Below are 23,306 nucleotides of genomic sequence, written 5' to 3' on the forward strand. Positions count from 1 at the left end.
TTGGGACAATGAAAGGCCACTCTAAAAGATGTAGTTTGTCACACAACACAATGCCACAGATGTCTCAAGTTGAGGGAGCGTGCAATTGGCTTGTTGACTGCAGGTATGTCCACCAGAGCTGTTTCCAGAGAATTGAATATTAATTTCTCTACCATAAGCCACCGCCAACATCGTTTTAGAGAATTTGGCAGTATTTCCAACCAGCCTCACAACCTCAGACCATGTGTACCCACACCAGCCCAGGACCTGCAGAATCGTCTGAGACCAGCCACCCGGACAGCTGATGAAACTGGGATTTGTACACCCGAAACATTTCTGCACAAACTGTCAGAAACCGCCTCAGGGAAGCTCATCTGTGTGCTTGTCGTCCTCACCAGGGTCTTGAGCTGACTGCAGTTCGGCATCGTAACCGACTTCAGTGTGCAAATGCTGACCTTCGATGGCCATTGGCAAGTTGGAGAAGTGTGCTCTTCACTAATGAATCCCGGTTTCAACTGTACCTGGCAGATGGCAGCGGTTTGCTGATGTCAATGTTGTGAACAGAGTGCCCCATGGTGGCGGTGGGGTTATGGTATGGGCAGGCATAAGATACAGACTTCAAACACAATTGCATTTTATCGATGGCAATTCGAATGCACAGGGATACCGTGATGAGATTCTAAGGCCCTTGGCCTACATTCTACCAAACATGTCACCCATTGAGCACATTTGGGATGCTCTGGATCGATGTGTACGACAGCGTGTTCCAGTTCCCGCCAATATCCAGCAACTTCACACAACTGTTGATGAGGAGTGGGACAACATTCCAGAGGACACAATCAACAGCCTGATCAACTCTATGTTCATTATTCTTTTATATTTAACCAGGCAAGTCAGTTAAGAACACATTCTTATTTACAATGACAGCCTAGGAACTGTGGGTTAACTGCCTTGTCAGGGGCAGAACGATTTTTACGTTGTCAGTTTGGGGATTTGATCCACCAACCTTTCGGTTACTAGCCCAACTAGCTCTAACCACTAGGCTACCTGCCACCCCAAGGAAATGTGTCACGCTGCATGATTCAAATGGTGGTCACACCAAATATTGACTGGTTTTCTGATCCACGCCCCTACTTTTTTTTAAAGGTATCTGACCAACAGATGCATATTTTATCTGTGTTCCCAGTCATGTGAAATCCATAAAATAGGACCTAATGAATTTATTTAAATTAACTGATTTCCTTATATGAACTGTAACTCAGTAACATTTTAGAAATTGTTGCATGTTGCATTTATATTTTTCTTCAGTGTATATACATACAATATATACTGTAGATATGTATATATAACTAAAGACAGACTGGTACATAAATAAAACTGCTTTTAACACAAATTCTGTTTGCGATATTAAGATTTTAACAATGACAGTGTGTTATATAGACTTATTTTGAAAAGTCAAGGACGGAAGGAATATGATTTTAAAAATGGCAGAGTAATTAAACATGTAAATTCAAAATTACGATCTCGTGTTAATGTTTAATAAAAAATATAAACATTATAGTGTCCATCTCTTTAAACCTTCATACTAAAACTGAGTCTCTCTATAGGTTGGTGTCTCCAGAGCCCCCTCCCAAGGGCTTCCTGGTGATTGGCTCCAAATTCCGCTACAGTGGACGGACCCAGGCCCAGTCGCGTCAGGCCAGTGTGCTGATCGACCGGCCAGCTCCACAGTTTGACCGTTCGGTTAGCAAGAGGTACCTGCTGCCCCGCAGTGTGGACGGAGGTAAGGCCCGGACTATTACTGTACTATAACATCATGAATTTGTACAACATACTCACCACTTAGAATATGGGCCAACTCTGTAAAAAAATGTTATGCCTCTTTGTCAAGTAGGTTCTTGTTTATTCATTGTTATTTCAAATTTGCATCAGTACACTCTTAGAAAAAAGGATCCAAAAGGGTTCTTTGGCTGTCCCCATAGGAGAACCCTTTTTGGTTCCAGGTAGATCCCTTTTTGGGTTCCATGTAGAACCCTCTACATGGAACCCAAAGAGTTCTACCTGGAACCAAAAATGGTTCTTTAAAGAGTTCTCCTATGGGGACAGCCGAAAAAACACCTTTTTTCTAAGAGTGTATATTGCAGTGGTAGGCAGATAGAATAGATAGCATCTGATTGTACTGTGAACGATTTTGAACTTTAAACAGGCTTTGTACTATTTGAGAACAACTGTTGTATTATTGAAAGTCCATATGACATTGTTATACATAGGCCGGGAATCAAGCCTAGGCACGTTATTGAAAAGAACATTGCACTTTACTTCTGGTAATTTACAGTTGAGCCAACATCTGAAGGGTTTAACATAAATGCATTCTCCGCGAACGTCTGTGAAATGACCTTTAAAAGGTTCATTGTCTGCAGCTCAGTGTGCAGAGCTGCAACACACCCATAGCCGTGGGAAGTATACAGTCGTGGCCAAAAGTTTTGAGAATGACACAATGTTGACACATGTTAATTTCCACAACGTTTGCTGCTTCAGTGTCTTTAGATATTTTTGTCAGATGTTACTATGGAATACTGAAGTATAATTACAAGCATTTCATATGTCTCAAAGGCTTTTATTGACAATTACATGAAGTTGATGCAAAGAGTCAATATTTGCAGTGTTGACCCTTCTTTTTCAAGAACTCTACAATCCGCCCTGGCATGCTGTCAATTAACTTCTGGGCCACATCCTGACTGATGGCAGCCCATTCTTGCATAATCAATGCTTGGAGTTTGGCAGAATTTCTGACTTAGAATATGTGGACAACTACAAATACCTAGGTGTCTGGTTAGACTGTAAGCTCTCTTTCCAAACTCACATTAAGCATCTCCAATCCAAAATTAAATCTAGAATCGGCTTCCTATTTAGCAATAAATCCTGCTTCACTTATGCTGCTAAACATACACTCGTAAAACTGACTATCCTACCGATCCTTGACTTCAGCGATGTCATTTACAAAATAGCCTCCAACACTCTACTCAGCAAATTGGATGTAGTCTATCACAATGCCATCCGTTTTGTCACCAAAGCCCCAAATACTACCCACCACTGCAACCTATATGCTATCGTTGGCTGGCCCTCGCTTCATATTTGTCACCAAACCCACTGGCTCCAGGTCATCTATAAGTCTTTGCTAGGTAAAGCCCTGCTTTATCTCAGCTCACTGGTCACAATAGCAGCACCCACCTGTAGCACGCCCTCCAGCAGGTATATTTCACTGGTCATCCCCAAAGCCAACTCCTCCTTTGGCCGCCTTTCCTTCCAGTTCTCTGCTGCCAATGACTGGAACGAATTGCAAAAATCACTAAAGCTGGAGACATATCTCCCACTAATTGTATGCATCAGCTGTCAGAGCAGCTTACCGATCATTGCACCTGTACATAGCCCATCTGTAAATAGTACACCCAATAGTACACCCACACCTCATCCCCATATTGTTATTTATACATTTATTTTGCTATTTTGCACCCCAGTATCCCTACATGCACATCATCATTTGCACAACTATCACTCCAGTGTTAATGCTACATTGTAATTATTTAGCCACTATGGCCTATTTATTGCCTTACCTCCCTAATCTTACTACATTTGCACACACTGTACATAGATTTTTCTATCGTGTTATTGACTGTACATTTGTTTATCCCATGTGTAACTCTGTGTTGTTGTTTTTGTCGCACTGCTTTGCTTTATCTTGGCCAGGTCACAGTTGTAAATGAGAACTTGTTCTCAAATGGCCTACCGTGTTAAATATTTCTATTTTTTAAAGTAGGGGTGCTGAGGTTGCTGCAGCACCCCCTGAAAAATCAGGAAATAAAAAAAATATATTCACAAACGTAGTGCACTGGGCCTTTACTGGTCCTGTATTAGCGAACAAATGTAGTGCATGCATCCCCCGCCAAACATCTTCCCATGGCTATGAACGCACCTTTGAATGACTCCATGGCCATAATCTATGTTCTGACTCCTGAATCAGTTTACCCTGCCTCAACTGTAAGGAGATAAATACTTACCTGTAAAATGGATGTCAATGTAAACAAATTGTAATCTCGTTCAATCATAATTTACCGTACAGACAATGTTGACCTTTCTCTTGCTTTCTGTGAGCCAGGGCTGACTAGCTTTTCTCTCTTTTCTCCGCCATCCTTTGTGTGCCCTACCCCCATCCCCTGCCCAGCATCAGCCCTGGGAGACAGCATGGACCAGCTGTCCCAGCGCAGCTCCAGTGATCACACCCAGTTCCTGTCCAGAGAAGACCTGGAACAAGAGGGCAGTCTGGACCTAGACCAGGATCAGGATTACCAGGAACAAGACCAGGAGTACCAGGATCAGGACGAGGAGACTGATGGTTTTGCCACGTCCGCCAAGACCATGGAGCTGAAGGTACAAGGCGAGGCAAGGGTGGCGGACCCTATATTCATAGTAGATGATGGCTCCGTTTTTCCTTGAGTCCTCTCCATCATAAAGGATCACTGGTGAAAGACAGGTGAAAGGATAAAGGATCATTTTCTGCCATTTTGTAAGTAATTATTTAGACAAATTCACGGTGTATTAAAGTAGTCAAACGTTTCGTACTATTTGGTCCCATATTCCTTGCACTCAATGACTACATCAAGCTCGTGACTCAACAAACTTGTTGGACGTATTTGCAGTTTGTTTTGGTTGTGTTTCAGATTATATTTTGCCCAATAGGAACTCAATGGTGAATAATATATTTTGTAACTTTGGAGTCACTTGTATTGTAAGTAAGAATAGAAGATGTTTCTGAACACTTCTTTGTTAATGTGGACGCTACCATGATAATGGATGAACCGTGAATGATTGAGAAAGTTACAGAGGCACAAAGATCATATACCCCCCCAAAATGCTAACCTTCTCTGTTATTGGTAATGGTGAGAGATTAGCATGTGTTGTTGTAGCCTCTGTAACCTTCTCACTCACTCATCATGATTCATTCATAACCCAAAGCACAACCAAAACAAACTGCAAATGTAGTTGTAGTCATTGCTGCTAGGAATATGTAACCAAATACTACACGTTTGACGTATACTATACGTGAATTTGTCAAAATACTTAAGACTCCTTCAAATGGGGGGACTAGATACATAGGCCGTGTCCAAATACCCTTGAGTTCTAAATGGTAGGCTTTTTGAGTATGCGAAAATAGTTTTATAGTTTATATGTTTATAGAATGTGATAATTCAGCATTTCATCTAGTATAAATCGCTGCACAAAGGAAGATAATTGTATTTTCATACCCACGTGTGTTTGACAACAGCTGATAATCATAATAGGGAACTCACTCTACAAAAATGAACAAATTGCGGGGAACAAGTGTGATTGCGCATTAGATGACATCTTCTCAGTATGGATGAGCAATAGGTTGATATTTATTGCTTACTGCTTACGTTTTTACTAAACAGTATGTTCTAAGTGGTATGCAGTACTATTAGTACATAGTATGTAGTTGAAGTAAGTAGAAGGCAAGACAGATTTCAGACACGGCCATTAGGTGCTTTCATTTCTAAATGGTAAAACAGATAATGAAAATACCCTCAAGTACTGTCGCCTCTTATGAAATATTCAATCTCAAATGGAAAAGGCTTGAATATAAAGCAGGGGTGGGCAAATGTTTTAGCTCAAGGACCACAGGATTTTGAAATTCAACGGAGGGCCTCACACATTTTGTTATAACCGATTTGTTCGCCAACAACACGGGACGTAGTTTGCCCACCCCTGGTTTAGAGCCAATGTGGTTCACTGTCCAAATTCACATGACAGTGAGTGAAAGTCTATCTTTCTACCTAAAGTGGATGTATTGTTAGATCCCCCTTTTTATTATGGCTGAATTGGACGCCTCTTCTCCAGAGCTAAACAACCAAATCACATTCTGTGCATGTGTTACAGACGCTGTGAGATATGCGAGCTGAGACAGGATCGGAGACGTTATCGCCAGTGGTAGTGTCGTGCCCAAATGTTTTCTTCCAGGTAGAATAGCAGCCTTCATGAGAAATATTATAGTGTTGGTAACCATATGGATGTTACCGGGATATATTCTATTCAGTGGGGAGAGAATGCAACACCAGGATACAATGTGAGGCAGTTTTGTTTATGCTTTAGTGAATTATTAACCAATTTCACAAGTTGATTGCTTGGTTGTATTGATTTTTCCACATAAAATATATGACATTAACATGTATCCAAAAATGATAAAAACTAAATGAATCCTGAACACTAACTCCCAATTTCACACACACACACACACACACACACACACACACACACACACACACACACACACACACACACACACACACACACACACACACACACACACACACACACACACACACACACACAGGAGGGGGAAGCAGCAATGGAGGGAGCAGCAGATGCATAAAACAAATATTAAAGTAGAGAATCGCGCACATGCTCAGAAGTTTCGATTGTTAAGCTGTCGGGAAGAGGCGTCCGATGTTTTTGGCCACACAGCCACTCCCTTTTATTATTTTAACTCTATTAATATGATTTAAAACAAAAGAACCTGGTAAAACAAGACCCTTGGTTAGTAAGTTAAATTCAGGTTTGTTAGAATTGTGGTTATTTATAAAATGTACGCACCTAACTAGTTTTTCTAAATTATATGCATAAGATACAGAGAAGAACGATTAATTTTACTCATATTCCTCCCCTTGTAGTTCCAGTTCCATCAATGTCTAAATATGTGCTTTTTGAAATATCAGAATGCCTAACCTGCAGCGCAGTGAGAAAATCCATCATGTGAGCCCCTGACTTACACTCATCCCTCTCTCCTGCATTCACTTTAGTCTAATCCATATTCCCTCTGTCCTCGGCTCCTCTTCTCTTCCCTCCCTTCTGCTCCTCTGCGTGGAACTCATGCCCTTCTCTGTGCTCTGTTTCCTTAATCTCCTCTTCAAATCTAACATGCTGTCTTTCCCCCTCGCCCTGTTGCACCCTTCACTCTCCTAAAATTCCTTTTCTCCTCTTCCTGCTGTGGCTTCCTGCGCCCCACTGAACAACCGCTTCTCTCTTCCCACCTTCTCGCTTGCAGGGTGAGGAGGCAGGCTCGCCAGTAGACTCAAAGCTTGAGGTACTTCGTTTGTGATGACTAGTGTCTGTCTGTATGTCTGTTTGTCTGTTTGTTCTGGGTTTTTGTGTTGTTTATTTCTTTATTCAGCCTGTTCCGACTTGTAGCTAGGTTATTACTCCAAGTGTTATTCCACATGGACAGTACATTCATGGCTTTCTTAGATCCCTTGGCTTTGTGCACAGACTAAATCACATCACTTGACTGGATCACCGTCGTAGTAGTCTAGGGTAGGCTAATGGCATTATGAAGTCTGGGTACTATCAAGGTATTTAGACTGTGTTTGGTCAGTGTTTGTAATATGTCTACATAGGGAATTCATTTCAGTGCATCTGAGTGTCCAGCTGTGTTCAACAATGGGTCCATTACCATTTTCATGTGTATATTGTCATTAGAAGGATTAGCTGAGCTTGAACACAACTACTGTATGTTTGATTTACATTCATCTCCATAATACAAAAGGAAACACCATTTAAAACCTTCACTTTGTACTATCAATGACAACATCTAGGTCCTTGAATGCTGATCTTTCATACTTTGCCATTGAAATGTTTGGAGTGAGAAATAGCACGAGACTCTGAGTCCTTCCTCCAAATATCTCAGTTACAGCATTTATGTAATTCACCAGTGTTCATCTCTCTGTACATCTGTCTCCAAATACTAGATGTTTCCATCGCCGAACGAACTCACTGTCTCAGTGAGATGCTTGGATGCTACCAACACAACCTCTGTGTGGGTGTGTGTGTGTGTGTGCCTGCCTTCTTGACTCACCTACGGTACTCTGCCTCTTTGTCTCTGCACGTGCCCCACCCCCACCCCACCTCTTCCTCTGTGCCTATGCTCCACCCACCCCGTCCCCCTCCCCAAGTCGGACCAGGATCTGGCCACCCCACGCCCCCAACAGGAGGTACTGCTTCTCCTTGCTCTGTGCCTGTGCTCTCTCTCTGTGACCCCTCACCAGGTGTGCTGTCATGTGCTGTGCTGTGTAGCTCATCTTGACGGTGTCGATCAGTAAGGGCAGCAATATATGTTGTTCAGTACAGCTTCAGTCCACCCCTCAGTTTGTTTGCGTTTATTAAGGACAACTTTATTGTAAAAGTTCAGTTGTAGGTTTGGACATTGTTAACATAGACAAAGCCAGTAGCAGACAGAGTATTCTGCATTTTTGTTCTATTGCCTTTATAGCCACAGTCTCTATTAAGCTACATTATAATAATACACTATTGCAATAAAGTGACTTGACACCCAGTGTCATGACACGGTCATATCCATATCATAATATGTCATAACAGCTGACATAACTTGGCATAACCTGTCAAAATATGCTCATTACACTGTCATGACCCATATATTTACATCTGTTGTGACATTCAGTTCCAGTCAAAAGTTTGGACACACCTACTCATTCAATGGTTTTCTTTATTTTTTACTATTTTCTACATTGTAGAATAATAGTGAAGACATCAAAACTATGAAATTACACATATGGAATCATGTAGTAACCAAAAAAGTGTTAAACAAATAAAAAAATATTCAAAGTAGCCACCCTTTGCCTTGATGACAGCTTTGCACACTCTTGGCATTCTCTCAACCAGCTTCATGAGGAATGATTTTCCAACAGTCTTAAAGGAGTTCCCACATATGCTGAGCACTTGTTGGCTGCTTTTCTTTCACTCTGCAGTCCAACTCATCCAAAACCATTTCAATTGGGTTAAGGTCGGGTGATTGTGGATGCCTGGTCATCTGAAGTGACTCCATCATGCTCCTTCTTGGTCAAATAGCCTTTACACAGCCTGGAGGTGTGTTTTAGGTCATTGTCCTGTTGAAAAACAAATGATAATCCCACTAAGCGCAAACCAGATATGATGGCGTATCGCTGCAGAATGCTGTGGTAGCCATGCTGGTTAAGTGTGCCCTGAATTCTAAATAAATCACTGACCGTGTCACCAGCAAAGCACCCCCACACCATCACACCTCCTCCTCCATGCTTCACGGTGGGAACCACACATGCGGAGATCATTTGTTCACCTACTCTGCGTCTCACAAAGACACCACGGTTGGAACGTGGTGACTTTGCAACAATTCGACCATGAAGGCCTGATTCACGCAGTCTCCTCTGAACAGTTGATGTTGAGATGTGTCTGTTACTTGAACTCTGCAGCCCAAATAAATGCTTCACAATCTGAGGTGCAGTTAACGCTAATGAACTTATCCTCTGCAGCAGAGGTAACTCTGGGTCTTCCTTTCCTGTGTCAGTCCTCATGAGAGTCAGTTTCAGTCAGCGCTTGATGGTTTTTGCAACTTCACTTTAAGAAACTTTGAAAGTTCTTGGAATTTTCCAGATTGACTGACCTTCATTTCTTCAAGTATTGATGGTCTGTTGTTTCTCTTTGCTTATTTGAGCTATTCTTGTCATAAAATTGACTTAGTCTTTTATTAAATAGGGCTATCTTCTGTATACCACCCCTACCTTGTCACAACACAACTGATTGGCTCAAACGCATTAATTGAAATGCAATCCAGTTGACTACCTCAATGAAGCTGGTTGAGAGAATGCCAAGAGTGTGCAAAGCTGTCATCAAGGTAAAGGGTGGCTCCATTGAACAACTCAAATATAAATATATTTTCATTTGTTCAACACTTCTTTGGTTACTACATGATTCCATACGTGTTATTTCATCGTTTGGATGTTTTCACTGTTATTCTACAATAGAAAATAGTAAAAATAAAGAAAACCCCTTGAATGAGTAGGTGTATCCAAACGTTTGACTGGTACTGTATATTGTGTAATGCTATGGCTGGTTATGACACCTACATCATATTTTAAATAGGTTGTAGAAAATACACTTCATGATACATTCATGCCCTTATATCAGTCAAAAAGAGGGTGTCAAGTGTAGACCGTACCGTAAAATGCTTATTTACAAGCCCTTAACCAACAATGCAAATCAAGTCAAACTTTATTTGTCACATGCGCCAGATACAACAAGTGTAGACTTTACCGTGAAATGCCTACTTACAAGCCCTTAACCTACAGTGCAGTTCAAGAGGATTTAAGAAAACATTTACCAAGTAGACTAAAATAAAAAGTAATAATAAAAAGTAACACATTAAGAATAACGAGGCTATATACAGGTAGCACCGGTACCGAGTCAGTGTGCGGGGGTACAGGTTAGTTGAGGTAATTTGTACATGTAGGTGGGGGTGAAGTGATAATTAACAGCGAGTAGCAGCAGCGTACAAAAGGGAAGGGGGGTCAATGTAAATTGTCCGGTGGCGATTTTATTTATTGTTCAGTAGTTTTATGGCTTGGGGTAGAAGCTGTTGAGGAGCCTTTTAGTCCTAGACTTGCAGTTCAACTACATGTTAGTTTAGGTAATTTGTGCATGTATGTAGGTGTAAAGTGACTATGCATAGATAATAAATGCAAATAGTCCGGGCAGCCATTTGATTAATTGTCCAGCAGTCTTATGCCTTGGGGGTAGAAGCTGTTAAGGAGCCTTTTGGACCTAGTGCTTGGTGCTCTGGTACCGCTTGCCGTGCGGTAGCAGAGAGAACAGTCTATGACTTAGGTGAATGGAGTCTTTGACAACAAAAAAAAGTACCCTCTCTGGCGCCTTCCGGTCGGATGCCAAGCAGTTGCCATACCAGGCGGTGCTGCTCTAGAACTTTTTGAGGATCTGGGGAGCCATGCCAAATCTTTTCAGTCTCCTGACGGGGAAAAGGTGGTGTTGTGCCCTCTTCACAACTGTCTTGGTGTGTTTGGACCATGATAGTTTGTTGATGATGTGGACACCAAGGAACTTCAAACTCTTGACCCGCTCCACTATAGCCCTGTTGTTATTAATGGGGGTCTGTTTGGCCCTCCTTTTCCTCTAGTCAAATATCATCTTCTTTGTCTTGCTCACATTGAGGGAGAGGTTGTTGTTCTGGAACACTACCAAGTTTCTGACCTCCTCCCTATAGGCTGTCTCATCATTGTCGGTGATCAGGCCTACCACAGCAAACTTAACGATGGTGTTGGATTCGTGCTTGGCCACACAGTTGTGGGTGAACAGGGAGTATAGGAGGGGACTAAGCACGCCCCCCTGAGGGTCCCCATTGTTGAGGATCAGCGTGGCAGATGTGTTGTTGCCTACCCTTACCACCTGGGGATGTCCTGTCAGGAAGTCCAGGATCCAGTTGCAGAAGGAGGTGTTTAGTCCCAGGGTCCTTAGCTTAGTGATGAGCTTTGTGGGCATTATGGTGTTGACCGCTGAGCTGTAGTCAATGAACAGCACCCTCACATAGGTGTTCCATTTGTCAAGGTGGGGAAGGGCATTGTGGAGTGAGATTGAGATTTTGCGTCATCTGTGGGTCTGTTGGGACAGTATGCGAATTGGAGTGTGTTTGACATCAATGTGTGCTCAATTACAATGATAATTGAATATGGTAAATATAATCAAAATATATATACTACATTAACATTATGTTGACACTTAGGCTATGGTGTAATGGAATGTTTTGCCTTGTGTGGTAGGTTTTGTGGGTTTTGACACTCTTACAGTATGTAGACGTCATAACCAGCCATAATGAAAAATAGCCACCGTGGTAGGTGTAGGTGTCAGAACCAGCCATAAAATAACGCAGTATATGTCACAACAAATATAAATGTGTCATGACAGTGTTATGACCATATTATGTCAGCTGTTATGACATATTATGACATAGTTATGACCATGTCATAACTTATTATGATGCTGGGTGTCAAGTAAAGTGTTACCCAATAAAGTATTGCAAGCCTTGAAGGAAAACATAAAAATGTCATTAACATGATGTCATCGTGATTGAAAGATATTAATCAGATAAAATTACCACTGAGGATGACATAACATCAGTTGATTTTAAAATCTTTCATAGTGTGTGATTTGGTCATCTGGAAAATTCAAGATATCGCTTGTCAGAAATGTGTAATTCCAGGGCAGATAAATAACGATGTACTCATTACTCAAGAGGAGTGTAATGGGGTCCATGTCTATACTCTTCATCCATGCATAGGAGCGTTAGTCTCATTATTTAGCCCATATCAGAAACAGATTGGATATTTGTTGTAACATCCATGTTGTGAGCTCCGAGCAGAATTAAAATGGAGGTGGAATTTGAGATGAAGAATTGCAAACACATAATTGACCATTAACACGGCCCTTTTCATTCAATTGTCCATGTCTGGTTCAATCCCTGAGATGTCTGAAATGGAAGTAGGAAGAATACTAACTCCAGTCTGTGACCTATCTCCCTCTCTCTATCTAGCAGCAGTTCCTGGACAAGCCCGAGGATGTCCTGCAGAAGCACCAGGCCAGCATCAACGAACTAAAGAGAGCTCTCAGGGAGCCCAACAGCAAGCTGTCACAGAGGGAGAAACGCTTGTCCACAGCCACGCCCCCTGGAGGCACCCCAGAGAGGAAACAGGTAAGAGGGAGGGGGGGGGCGATGTTACTTTCCAAAGCTTTAATTTGGAATCTTACTGTATACTCATTTTCACCAGCCCAGCAAACATGACCCCATTGGCCCCCTGTGGGTATTCTGTTGGCAATGTTGGCACGGTCTAGCCCACACCAAGCCAACACCAGCCCCTCACGGGCTAGCCCAGCTCGGCCTTAGCCAACACCAAGCCAGCTACTTCATAATGTAGATGCTGCGCTCATTAGAATATTTGGGGCCGTGAATTGCAGTTATTTTTGTGCAACTGTTACTGAGAGGGCTGTTCTAGTTTGTTCTGTTGTGTGATGCCCCCAAAAGATTTATCTTGTGCACTGCCAATGATGAAGTCTTTAACCTGTTAGATGTAATGGCAACATTTTGATTCAAATAGACATACCCAAAAGTCATTATTTATCATGAGAGGGACGTAAACAATAACTAGTAATGCTTATACTGCCAGAAAGATGAACATCTCACCAGTGACATACTGAGCCAGAGAAAATAAATGGTATATGTAGCTCTGAAGGTCGTACTGCCTCAGTCAGTGACCAGAATAACACATACGCCTACTTTTCTCTAAACCCAACACAGACACATCTATAAAACACATTCAGTACTGGCCAAAAATCCACGTAAGATTTCGGGGAGTTTACATCAAAGAAGTTGATTTAAATAAGTACATGTGAAATTAAACAGTTTCTCTTGTAAAAAAAATATATGGATGATAGGATTTGTTGTCTTTCTGAAACAATAAATAAATACATTGAAGGCTAGAAAATGTGTTAAATTGCATTAAATACATCATGAATAAATACATCTCCATTAAATAATAGATAAAACTGGTAAATTGGCATAAGGTCAGCAATACACATAGGGTCAATACTATAAGCTCATATTGGGGCCCAATAAGGGCAGCCGATCCAAAGGGTGGGCTTATTTCAGGGGAAGTGAGGGCTGCCCTTGGGGCCACCTGCCTCAAATGCTGACCACATCGCTCGCGTCCGGTGTGCGAGCGTTGCAAAATTAATTTAAACATACATGTTATGAAATTATTGCTCCCACACTGCTTGCATGTGCCAATGAGCGTCTGCGTTGCCAAGAGCTAAAAGCTATTTGTGACGCTGAACGCTGTGCAAGTCCTGCTTCTCCCATCTCGTCATTGGTTTATAGAAGCAGATACCCACGTGCCATCTCCTCATTGGTTATACCCACGTAGGGGGATTGAAAGATGAACTGAAAAAAAATAATAATAATAACAACTCAAAGTTTATATCCTAGGACAAATTAGCTAGCAACAGCAAACTAGCTAAATAGGGCAAATTTAGCTAGCAACTGCAAGCTAGCTAGCTAAATTGCCATAAATGTTTAATGCTTTAATGCTCTTATTTTATTTATTTTTTGACCTGTCCCCAAATTAATGTAATTGGTTAAAGAGTTTGTTTTGATATTTTAACCTACGTGTGGTTATCACGTTTGGTGTGGGGGGACAAAGTCAATTTGCACACAATGGTGCACGAGCGTAGCCGGTTTGGGTACAGTGTTAGGGCCAACCTGGAGCTGACGAGCAAAGGTGCTTTGCCCAAATGTGGGCAGCCTACATTGAGCCAATATTTTAGGCTGCATTGGGCCCACATCATGCCAATGTTGGCATGTTTGCTGGGAGGGTTTCACTTACCACTTAATTGGAAGGACAGGCACCCTCATACTCTGTTTGTCCCCCTCCACTGCCCATGACTAAAGTAGTTGGTTTCCTTTGCAAAATGCTGATAAAAAAGCTACAGGAAAAACACGGCTCTCTAATAGATAGGTGGAAAAATATTGCGAAAACTCCAACCTGTATAAAAATAGTCTTCCACCATATATAGCTTTCACTCATCCAGTCCTTTCAAATGACATACTACCTTAAGTCCATGGGGTGATATGGTGTAACAAACTCCATAGTAATGCATCAGAATGGATACATGCAGCTTAATGAATCTGTGTTTTTACCAATATATAGGCCTCTGTGGATTCCATATTGAGTGAAAAGCAAGATGGTGCTCGCGGAAGCTCAAAAGAAGAACAGAATCAGTCCTCTCCCTATACACTGCACTTAGCTTTTGATCCCAAGGACACATGTATTGGTATGGTGTCTGAGGATGTGCAAGTTGGAAAAGCAACCGAGATGAAGCCTATAACTTCACCTCAGGAATCTGGAAAAACTAAAGTAGGTGGTACTGGATCGAGATCCCAAAGACAAGAAACAGTTTCCACTGCAACTGGGCATAAGGATATGCACTCCGTGGATGATGCAACCTTTGGAAGTAATACGTATTCATATGACACCTTTTTCTCAAGGAACAGTGTTCAAGAGAATGGATTTGATTCACCTCCAGTGGATAATCTCTATTCCAAAGAGAGGATTGAAATGAAAAGCAAACAGTTGAAACAGGGTCTGTATCAGTATGAATCGTTCCCAGAGAGAAAAAACAATAGCAATGACCAGGTCGCTGTGGAATCTGTAAATAACAGCAACCAAGGGGGAAGTGAGTTTGAAAGAAAGAGGGAGATTAGAGAACCTGAAGCTCTGGAAACAAAAGAACCAAAGCCCGAGAGAGGAAACTATTCCAACAAAACTGGGAGTGCATCACACTCCAAAGTCACCCGAATAGTTCCTCTCAAGCCACAGAGATCAAAGAAGTCTTTGAATAAAGGGGGGAACAAAGAGGTCATCAATCCAAAAACGCAAACCCAAGCTGAAGGAGGCGTGGCCGGAAGAGTAGATGACACTCGGGTGATGCAATCAACAGAGGAACCCTCTGAAACCAGGAAGAGAATAGGTTTGCCTCCAGCATGTCCTGATGCAAATGACAGCAAGCAAGGGATGACAACCACCAACCAGCACACAGAGGTCACAAAGCATTGGCTACCAGAGAATGAGCTACAAGGGACTGGTGAACACAAGGATCAGAGGGACATTATTGGATCGAGTTTCTGGACTGCCAGTGGAAGACTAATCCATGAAGGTCATCCCGAGGCTTACCCAGATTTTACAGACACCTTTTCCTTTGGCTCAAAGGCTTTGGCCTCCCATGCAGCTCCCCCTTCAACCCTTCCTCTGAAAACACAGTGGTCCAGGGAGACAAGAGTTCGCAACAGGCAGAATGTCACCAACGACTCTAGCAACGGCCATTACAGGAACTCTAGCCAGGAAGCAACCAAGAGGAAACAAGTGGTAACGTCGTCTGCCTAACCTGCCTGTCTATCACTGGAAACTAAAGCATTGCATGTGCTTAAGTCGATCACAACCTTGTTTTTATCCGCTTGAATATACACATGTAGAACTCATGCGGCTGTATATGAAAAAGCAGGTCAAAGCCTGTGGCCCTTCACATCTAATCATTGGCCAAAGGCATTTTGAGACTTAACACGTTCATAGCCCGGGAGCTCCTGGCTCTCGTTTCCCTCTGCAAAGCTTAACATCTGCTTGTCCATTTAAAAATCCGGTGGGCCTTTAAGCAATGTTTCCATTGCTTAAGCTTCTGGCGTCTGTTCTTCACCACGTTAACACCTAGTCTCTCCTTCCAACATCATCCTCTTACCTCCCTGACTAAAGGTAGTTGCTGTTGCAAGGAGTCAAAGGCTTTCGCACCATCCCCTTCCTTTGAAGCCACTAATGTTTGATAATGTTCTTGTTTGCAAACAAGTGCGATTTGGACATTTGGCCAAAATGTTCAGCGTTGGCATCTCTGCAGCAATAGCCAATGCATAGCCAATACGACATTTATTATGAGATGTTATGCACTAATTCTTGGCTGCAGCGCTGCCAGCCACATTGTTCAGGGCTGAGGTACTTGTACACTGGACTTAAGTATACAAATACCTGATTCCTGGAAGGTATTGTTATCTAACCTCAACAGTGCATGGCATTACCATCGCACTTCCAGTAATTTGATTTTGTAATAATGTTGACTTTAAAGACATCCTATGTGCATGTGCGAAACTTGTGTGAACAATTACCTCAAGTTATTAGAGCTAGAACAAATGTAGGCTTACTATTCATATATGAACTGTAAGCTTACAGTTAGCATAGGTCTACTTTCAATGGGATAAGCATGACATTATGAAGCCTACTCAGCCTTGGCATGTGCAAAACATCTTGGAACCACTGGCTAGAACAATGTCTTCAACAAAAGGATGGTGGAAACAGCTATTATGTGTGATGACGTCAACATATGTTGCTCATAACTTGTCACCATCACTCCATTGTTTAGAAATATTTTTTGCCAGCGTTGTGCTGAAGTAAAGAGTAAACCCCAAGGTGATGTCACTGTATTCATTGACAATGCAGACCCTTGAATTCTCTCTGGGAATGTTCTTGTTCTATGACAGTCAGAAGGATGATGCCAATATTCATGTGTGTACAGTTCATGGCTGTTCTTTACAGTTTGTTTAGGTTAATTCAAATTGGCTTTGCAATCGTTCAAACCTAATTTTTCTTCTACAGGAGACCCCTCCTACACCTGCCATTCATGAGGAGCCTTTTGACGAAGCCATGGTGAGTCAGTTTTATTCAATTTGCGAAAAACTTTTAAGCATGTTCAACTCCTTCAAAGCTAAAATATGAGCCTGTTCATTTTACCTAAAAAGTCTCATGTTTGAATGATTATTTGATATTTCTGTTTTTACCTTTTAAGTATATATTTTTTTGCACAGGCGAAAAAAGCTTTATGTCAAGTCTTGTATTGAGCCGACAATGTTTTTTTCATTCTCTTGTCCTTCTTCCTCAATCTAACCTGCAGAGGGAGCCGTGGGAGCGGCGGTTGGGCTCAGTGTCAGAGGATGACCAAGACCACGAGACCCTGTACCTGAAGGAAACCCACCTGGGCATTGAGCGCAAGTGCTCCAGCATCACGGTCAGCTCTACGTCCAGCCTGGAGGCCGAGGTGGACTTCACTGTCCTCATGGACCTCCATACGGGCATGGAGGAGTTCTCCAGGGGCATGATGGAGCTGGGCGAGAGGCCCATGTCACCTGACGTGGGCCTCAGCCTGAGTATCGACATGCAGGGAACCCCGCCACCTCTCGTCTCGGCTCCTCTCACCGGGGCTAGCAGCAGCCCTCCTACCAAGCAGCTACACACCGAAGACGTCCGACATCATGAGGTAAAGTACACAAGCAAATGGACAGTTTGGGTCCAGGTAGGTCTTTGAAGTGATAGTTCACTAAAGGTTTACATTTATAGGATCATATTTTGTTCTTAGAATAAGTAACGAGTCTACAGGTCAAAACAGCTGAAGTAAGCCTTAGTAGACAAATCGCTACATCATTAACAGTAATTAACTAAGTTTAACATTGACAACGTAATGTGAGTACCATTACAGCTCATTAATGTCTTCTTGAAGTTTATGCTGGATTTCACTGATCTTTCATATGACAAAATGATGGGAAAGCGCTGGCCCATATGCCTTCAGTAAATGTAAAGACGCTTCCTCTAAAATATTTTACATACAGATGGCTTGTAAAGAGTGCTGAATCTCAAATAAAATTTGAGCAATGGAAGTTAATATTCTGTATTTTTCCCCAAAGCCTATTGTGCCCAGAAAACCAAAGAGGTCAGTTCCCATCGACAGAGACCAGTCACAGAAAGATACCACTTACTCATCCCCCATGACGGCGCTGAGCAGAGAGGCTAGTGACGTCGTCGCCTCACATGCACTAAGGAAGACTGAGGTCAAGATCGACAGAGACCAGTCACAAAAAGAGACCACTTACGTGTCCCCCATGACAGCACTGAGCAGAGAGGCTAGTGATGTCGTCGCCTCCCATGCACTGAGGAAGACTGAGGTCAAGATCGACAGAGACCAGTCACAAAAAGAGGCCACTTACGTGTCCCCCATGACAGCGCTGAGCAGGGAGGCTAGTGATGTCGTCGCCTCCCATGCACTAAGGAAGACTGAGGTCAAGATCGACAGAGACCTGTCACAGAAAGAGACCACTTACGTGTCCCCCATGACAGCACTGAGCAGAGAGGCTAGTGATGTCGTCGCCTCCCATGCACTGAGGAAGACTGAGGTCAAGGTCGACAGAGACCAGACAGTCAGAGAGACCACTTACGTGTCCCATATGACAGCTCTGAGCAGAGAGGCTAGTTGCGTTGTCGCCAGCCACGCATTGAGGAAGACCGATGTCAAGGTCGAGACACAGCCCAATGGGTCAGAGGTCACCACAACCATCGTGGAGTTTACAGATCAGGTAGACAAGCATTTTCGATGGAGATCTTGTATAGTTGATCAGGTATTGGCCATTGCTCGTTAGGTATAAAGATAGAGAAAAGGTAAATAGACGCTACAGTAGAACCTCAAATATACAGACCTCAGATTTATGGACTGACCAGTCAACCAACTAGGCAATATCAAACTTGGACATTATAATTGCAAACAACAAACTTCTGTAGGCTACAGACAAATGCAAATGTTGCTTTCATGTGATAAAAACACATCATCCATTTATAGTATCTGACTAAATTGTAGAAAATGCATGTTAATATGCCAATAGTCTTCTCTATCAAGGTTTTATGTTTTTTTAAAGTAATTTCAAAGTTAACAACATTTCAGTATTCGGTACGACCCCAAATCTCGGTCCTACCGTCATGGTAACACTCTCAGAAGAAAGTTCTTTGTTTCTGGCCATTTTGAGCCTGTAATCAAACCCACAAATGCTGATTTTCCAGATACTCAACTAGTAGCAACAGATGTATTGCTTCTTTAACCAGAACAACAGTTTTCAGCTGTGCTAACATAACTGCAAAAGGGTTTTCTAATGATCAATTAGCCTTTTAAAATTATAAACTTGGATTAGCTAAGATAACGTGCCATTGGAACACAGGAGTAATGGTTGCTGATAATGGGCCTCTGTACGCCTATGTAGATATTCCATTAAAATGTGCTGTTTCCAGCTACAATAGTCATTTACAACATTAGCGATGTCTACACTGTGTTTCTGATCAATTTGATGTTATTTTAATGGACAATTTTTTTTATTTTCTTTCAAGAACAAGGACATTTCTAAGTGACCCCAAACTTTTGAACGGTAGTGTGTATATATAATGCCTAATAAGTTCATTTATAATGCCTTAACATCATAATAGCTCATAAGTAGTTACAGCATCCTTATAATACATTCCTATAATAATTTGAAAGCACAGAGAGTATAATGCATTATATCTCGACTGATCGTAAAATGGTCTGTCTGACATATTTGAAAGTCTGACATTCAAACCATGAGCGGGCATCACATCGGGTTTTCTGTCTTTTTCAGGATCATGGTGTGACTGTAAGCAGTATAGGCGAGACTTCTTATTCAACAACAGAAGGTGTTTCCCCTGTGAGTACATTATTACCTGACCTGTCCAATTTTAACTCCAGCACACAGATTGTAAACCTACTTCTCCCTCTGTGTTTGAATGAGATTGTTAGAATTAGATGTGTTAGAGTGAATCAAATCTTTTGAATGTGTATGCCTGACTGTGTATCTATGTATAAGTATGTTTGCATTGTTCAGTTTAATATGTATATACAGTGCATTCGGAAAGTATTCAAACCCCTTGACTTTTTCCACATTTTGTTACATTACAGCCTTATTCTAAAATGTATTAAATAGTTTTCCCCCCTCATCAATCTACACACAATCCCCATAATAACAAAGCAAAAACAGATTGATACATTTGTGCAGATGTATAAAATAAAAATGAAATATCACATTTACATAAGTATTCAGACCCTTTACTCAGTACTTTGTTGAAGCACATTTGGTATCGATTACAGCCTTGAGTCTTCCTCTGTATGACGCTACAAGCTTGGCACACCTGTATTTGGCGAGTTTCTCCCATTCTTCTCTGCAGATTCTCTCAAGCTCTGTCAGGTTGGATGGGGAGCGTCGCTGCACAGCTATTTTCAGGTCTCTCCAGAGAAGATTGATGGGGTTCAAGTCCGGGCTCTGGCTGGGCCACTCAAGGACATTCAGAGACCTGTCCCAAATCCCTCCTGCATTGTCTTGGCTGTGAGCTTAAGGTCGTCATCCTGTTGGAAGGTGAACTTTTGCCCCAGTCTGAGGTACTGAGCACTCGGGAGCAGATTTTCATCTAGGATCTCTCTGTACTTTGCTCCGTTCATCTTTCCCTTTATCCTGACAAGTCTCCCAGTTCCTGCCGCTGAAAAACATCCCCACAGAATGATGCTGCCACAACTATGCTCCACCGTAGGGATGGTGCCAGGTTTCCTCCAGACGTGATGCTTGGCATTCAGCCCAAAAAGTTACATCTTGGTTTAATCAGACCAGAGAATCTTGTTTCTCATGGTGTGAGAGTTCTTTAGGTGCCTTCTTTCAAACTTTTAATGGGCTGTCATGTGCCTTTAAACTGAGGAGTGGCTTTCATCTGTCCACTCTACTATAAAGGCCTGATTGGTAGAGTGCTGCAGAGATGGTTGTCTTTCTGGAAGGTTCTCACATTTCCACAGAGGAACTCTGGAGCTCTATCAGAGTGACCACTGGGTTCTTGGTCACCTCCCTGACCAAGGCCCTTCTCCCCTGATTGCTCAGTTTGTCTGGGCGGCCAGCTCTAGGAAGAGTCTTGGTGGTCCAAACGTCTTCCATTTAAGAATGAAGGAGGCCACTGTGTTCTTGGGGACCTTCAGTGCTGCAGACATTTTTTGGTACCCTTCCCCAGGTTTGTGCATCAACACAATACTGTTTCGGAGCTCTCTAGAGAATTCCTTCGACCTTGTCTTGGTTTTTGCTCTGACATGCACTGTCAACTGTGGGACCTTTATATAGACAGGTGTGTGCCTTTCCAAATCATGTCCAATCTTTTGAATTTACCAATACAGTTGTAGAAACATCTCAAGGATGATCAATGGAAACAGGATGCACCTGAGCTCAATTTGAGTCTCATAGCAAAGGGTCTGAATACGTAAATATGGTATTTCTGTTTTTGCAAACCTTTCTAAAAAAACATTATATTAAAAACCAAAAGTCATTATGGGGTATTGTGTGTAGAATGTTAAGGAAAATGTTGTATTTTATCAATTTTAGAATAAGGTTGTAACATAACAAAATGTGGAAAAACTTAAGGGGTCTGAATACTTTCCGTATGTATTTAATTTATATCATGTATAGGTGTGTCTGTTTGTGTATCTGCATGCGTGTGTGCATGTGTGTCCATTAGACCTGGGTTTCAAATATCTCAATTACTTTCACATACATTCAATGTAAGTATTAAGCTAGTGGTGGAATGAATATTTGAATTTATTTGGAACTACACTAGGAAAGTACTTGAAAAACTCAAATACAACGATTTAAATACACTCCCATCAATTTAACCTAGGTATTTGAAATACATGTAAGTATTTGAAAATCCTGTCAAACACAATTTGGCAGACTATTATTATTATAATTATTATAACAACCATTCAAATACTCAAATAAAATAACATATTTTTAAATACCAGGTTCTCAAATTCACATGTATTTGAACTGACTGTGTCCATGTATGATCATGATGTCATTAATGCTTTTTTCCCCCCATGTGTCCTGACATCCTGACAGGTGCACATGTGTACGTTGGGAAGAGAGGCCTCTGGATCTCCAATACTTGTTACTGAGAATGTTACCTCTGCAACCACGCATGTCACCAAGGTATCAACAATTGTCAAATGGTCTGAAGTATTCAGTACCTTCAGTATTATTAGTTTCCATTGATCTTATAATGTTTGCCAAATTGCACACACCTTTTCTCTAGCTGTAGAAGTATAAGCAACAGCAAAGGTGTGTTCAATTTGGCAAATGTTCCAAAGAAATGTGTTGTGTGTTCCAGACGGTGAAAGGGGGCTATTCAGAGACCAGAATTGAGAAGAGGATCATAATCACAGGAGATGATGATGTTGACCAGGAGCAGGTGAGCAGACTGCAGCTTAAGGACAACATGACCTCTGTAACGCAGTAACCTATAAGCCATAGATACAGCAGGGGATGTGTCGTCTTAAAAGTGCTCATAGAGTATTCATTACTTGACATACACCAGACTCTACATAGTAAGCAGTTGACATTCATGTCATATAATTTGTTCCTTCACAGGCCCTCGCTATTGCGATACAGGAAGCCAAGCAACAGCATCCGGACATGTTGGTCACCAAGGCAGTAGTTGTCAAGGAAACAGAATCGTCCACTGAGAATCCACATGGGACATCTTAGGTACAGGGGTCTTCAAAACATTAAACAATGACAGGTTTCTATTGTGAATCGAATCTCCATAACCTCTCTGCATGAAAGGTTGGTAGTTCCTTTCATCTGGTGTCATACTTTAAACCAGGGATGGGCAACTGGCGGCCACCCCATTTAAAGGCCCTCGGATCATTTCGCGGGGGGTAGGGAACTCAGTCGGGGTCTCAACTGTTACTGTTGCAAGGCAGAATAATAGAATACACAAGGTGCAATTTCGAAATGTGGTTGTTGTGCATCAACAGTTTTCATCTTGTTATGTCAGTCACTGACCATCACTCAATTAGCCCATGTCAGCTAACATGTTTTAGATTGGTAAGTTAGTCTAGCGGCCAGCTATCTGGCCGGGGGGGGGGGGGGCCCTCATTATGAGTTCAGATTTTGTGTGGCACCATCCCCATCAAAGTTGCCCATCCCTGTTTTAAACAATGAACTGTCTCATCTCTCCTATAGTCCT

The 23,306-nt window shown here is 42.0% G+C and overlaps 1 protein-coding gene across 1 annotated transcript in view; it reads left to right on the forward strand.

Annotated features, from left to right (window-relative positions):
• The window catches only part of LOC139417289 (band 4.1-like protein 1), a 97,988-nt gene extending 74,894 nt beyond the window's left edge, over window positions 1–23,094 (forward strand). The window contains exons 11-22 of the mRNA XM_071166552.1: window positions 1,587–1,762; window positions 4,202–4,407; window positions 7,097–7,135; window positions 12,422–12,580; window positions 17,079–17,129; window positions 17,374–17,736; window positions 18,161–18,304; window positions 18,647–18,826; window positions 19,892–19,957; window positions 22,178–22,267; window positions 22,446–22,526; window positions 22,706–23,094. Of these exons, the coding sequence (XP_071022653.1) occupies window positions 1,587–1,762; window positions 4,202–4,407; window positions 7,097–7,135; window positions 12,422–12,580; window positions 17,079–17,129; window positions 17,374–17,736; window positions 18,161–18,304; window positions 18,647–18,826; window positions 19,892–19,957; window positions 22,178–22,267; window positions 22,446–22,526; window positions 22,706–22,822 (1,672 nt within the window). The 3' untranslated portion in view covers window positions 22,823–23,094. The remainder of the gene's footprint in view (window positions 1–1,586; window positions 1,763–4,201; window positions 4,408–7,096; window positions 7,136–12,421; window positions 12,581–17,078; window positions 17,130–17,373; window positions 17,737–18,160; window positions 18,305–18,646; window positions 18,827–19,891; window positions 19,958–22,177; window positions 22,268–22,445; window positions 22,527–22,705) is intronic.
• Window positions 23,095–23,306: the final 212 nt, after the last annotated feature.

This window comes from Oncorhynchus clarkii, chromosome 9 (genome assembly GCF_045791955.1).
Source record: "Oncorhynchus clarkii lewisi isolate Uvic-CL-2024 chromosome 9, UVic_Ocla_1.0, whole genome shotgun sequence".
Lineage (NCBI taxonomy): Eukaryota > Metazoa > Chordata > Actinopteri > Salmoniformes > Salmonidae > Oncorhynchus > Oncorhynchus clarkii.